Genomic DNA, 1,811 nt, shown 5'->3' with positions numbered 1-1,811 from the left:
CTCACTGCCCGGAACGGAAGGCAGATGGCCTTTGCTGGTATGAGATCTCCACTATCAACCAGATCGTCCTTCCCACACGCCCCGTGGTGCCTGACCCCCCCCCCCACCAAACAACGGCCGCTCTCCTTCCGCCGCCGAATTGGACACTTCCGCCTCCGGGTTTCCCCCCCCCACCAAACAACGGCCGCTCTCCTTCCGCCGCCGAATTGGACACTTCCGCCTCCGGGTTTCCGGCTTTGCTCTCCTCACTAAAGCACTCTACAAACAAATAAAGGGAGACCCCACCAAGCCCTCAGAGCACAAGACCCTTCCTCACTTGTTTCTTCAGACCTTAAAAGAGGCGCTGTTAACTCCCAGCGAAGCTCACATCACTGGGCATGTTGCACTCGCCCTCCACTCAGCCGTAATCTTCAGGGACTGTGTCTTCTCCCACCGTTCACCCTTTCTGCTGCCCCTCTGCTGCTTTCCACCCTTCTGCCCGGTGGGACAGAGAGGCCTGCCCCACTCTCCGCGCCGTTTAAACCCATGCTGGTCACAGAAACACGCTCCGGGAAGAACCGCCTTCCCCTGGCGTCCGGCTAACTGTGGGACACCCGCCGTGGCCCCCACCCACACTGCTATGTCCTGAGCCCAACTGGAGAAGTCCGCTGGGAACCACACGGCCACTCTCATTTTGACACACCGGGCATGACAAACACCTCTCTCTGCTGTCCACGGGAAACCGTCCTTCTTCTGTCCCCCATCTGCCCCCCGCCTGTCTCCTCAAAAACCTGAAACCTCCCGCCCCTCCCCGACCTGCGGAGATCCCCGGCGTCCAGGCCTTCCTCACCCTCCCTAACCTCCCACCCTGCGCTCCTCCCAATCCCTCTTCTTTCCCTCCTGCCTGCTGCCTCCAGCTGATGCTGACTTCTCCCTGAGGACAGATCCAGCGGGCCCCGGGAGCCCCCGCCCTGGCCGGAGCAGCTGCTTCCTTCCCCAGAGCCTCCTGCTGATCCGACGCGGCCTCCTCGCTCTAACGCTCCTTTTCCCACACGCACAGCAAGGCGTTTCTCCAACTCCGGACTGGCAAACTGATCTCGCCGCATGCCCCGGATGCAGAAGTTAAGACACGTCCCGGTCTAGGTCGACGCCTTTCCCACTGACTCCGAAGCGGCCTCGGCCACTGTCACCTCCCTCCTAGCTGATGTTATCCGCGGGTGTGGCCTCCCCAGCTCTGTTCGATCAGATCAGGGACCGCTCCGCAGACTCGGTCATGGTTACCTCGCACCAGGCACACTGCTGAGTTCTCTGTGCAGAAGCCTTCCCCGTTCTGGGGAGAATTCCAAGGCGTCGTGTGGCTCTTCTGGCCCGGTTCGAGTCACGTGAGGGAGAAGGGCAAATTTAGCCGTTCCCCACTCCGGACACACGGGGGCGCCAAACCTGAGCGGTTGCGGAGAAGGCGGCAGGGGGCCGCTCTTGTCCTCGGGACGTCGGCGTACTCGCGTGACCCGGAAGCGCGGGCGTCACGTGACGCGGCGTGGCCTGCTGCCTAGGAAACGCAGAGCGCGTGCTTCCGCTGGAGCAGGGGCTCCGGGGCTCCGACCTCCGGGCTGGGGCGCAGGCTGCAGCGGGACGCGATGCTGTGCGCCCGCAGGCTGGGCGGCCTCGGAGCCGGGGTAGCGGCTCTGCGGCCGCGGCTAGCGGGCCGACTTGGCTGCAGAGCTGGCGTCCGAGCCCGAAGGGTCAGCACCAGCTGGGCCCCGGTGGGCGCCGCGTTCGACGTCAGGCCGCAGGGCCGCCTCCGGGGCGTGTTCGGCGAGCGCCGGGTGAGC

The 1,811-nt window shown here is 64.6% G+C and overlaps 1 protein-coding gene across 2 annotated transcripts in view; it reads left to right on the top strand.

Moving 5' to 3' along the window:
• Nucleotides 1-1,506: 1,506 nt before the first annotated feature.
• Mipep (mitochondrial intermediate peptidase) overlaps nucleotides 1,507-1,811 on the top strand; it is a 131,910-nt gene continuing 131,605 nt past the window's right edge. For both annotated transcript variants that reach the window (XM_013505468.1, XM_005406325.2), the window contains exon 1: nucleotides 1,507-1,805. In XM_013505468.1, the coding sequence (XP_013360922.1) occupies nucleotides 1,617-1,805 (189 nt within the window). In that variant the 5' untranslated portion in view covers nucleotides 1,507-1,616. The remainder of the gene's footprint in view (nucleotides 1,806-1,811) is intronic.

The sequence above is a fragment of the Chinchilla lanigera genome, unplaced genomic scaffold, assembly GCF_000276665.1.
Source record: "Chinchilla lanigera isolate Chin_1 unplaced genomic scaffold, ChiLan1.0 scaffold00096, whole genome shotgun sequence".
NCBI classification, from domain to species: domain Eukaryota; kingdom Metazoa; phylum Chordata; class Mammalia; order Rodentia; family Chinchillidae; genus Chinchilla; species Chinchilla lanigera.
The sequence above is the reverse complement of the archived record's forward strand: the minus strand, read 5'-3'. Positions and strand labels throughout refer to the sequence as shown.